This window comes from Eimeria tenella, genomic scaffold, assembly GCF_000499545.2.
Source record: "Eimeria tenella Houghton genomic scaffold, Eth_scaff2235, whole genome shotgun sequence".
NCBI classification, from domain to species: Eukaryota; Apicomplexa; class Conoidasida; order Eucoccidiorida; family Eimeriidae; genus Eimeria; species Eimeria tenella.
The window spans coordinates 1,989-2,400 of record NW_013542092.1 but is presented as its reverse complement, the minus strand read 5'-3'; the positions used below and the strand labels follow the sequence as shown (position 1 = coordinate 2,400).

Here is a 412-nt window from a genome sequence, read left to right as displayed (position 1 = left end):
AGGGGGCCCCCGCGGGTTCTCCCATGGGGACTCCCATAGGGGCCCCTGTGGGGGCCCCCCTGGGGGCCCCCGGGGGGCCCCACACCTCCAGCTCTTACGAGGCTGCCCAGCAGGGGCCCCTCTACGGGCAGTTCCCTGCTGCCGAGGGTCCCTCGGGGTCTTATGGGGCCCCCTTTGGTTCATTTCCGGGTTCGGGGGGCCCCCCTGAGGGGCCCTATGGGGGCCCCCCTTATGGGTACGCGGCCTCGCTCCCGCCGTACCCTGTGTACCCCGCGGGGGGCCCCCCCTACCCGGGGGCCCCCCTGCAGGGCATAGGGTACTACCCGTCCCCGGCGGCAGTGGGGGCCCCCTACGGTGTGGGGGCCCCCTACGGGTCGGGGTTCCCGGGGGCCCCGGCGGGGTGGGGGCCCCC

At 76.7% G+C, this 412-nt stretch overlaps 1 protein-coding gene across 1 annotated transcript in view; it reads left to right on the top strand.

Annotated features, from left to right (window-relative positions):
- Nucleotides 1-23: 23 nt before the first annotated feature.
- ETH_00037455 (uncharacterized protein) overlaps nt 24-412 on the top strand; it is a gene marked incomplete at both ends in the record, with an annotated part of 540 nt that continues 151 nt past the window's right edge. Inside the window, one exon of the mRNA XM_013374724.1 lies at nt 24-412. Coding sequence (XP_013230178.1) covers nt 24-412 — 389 coding nt within the window.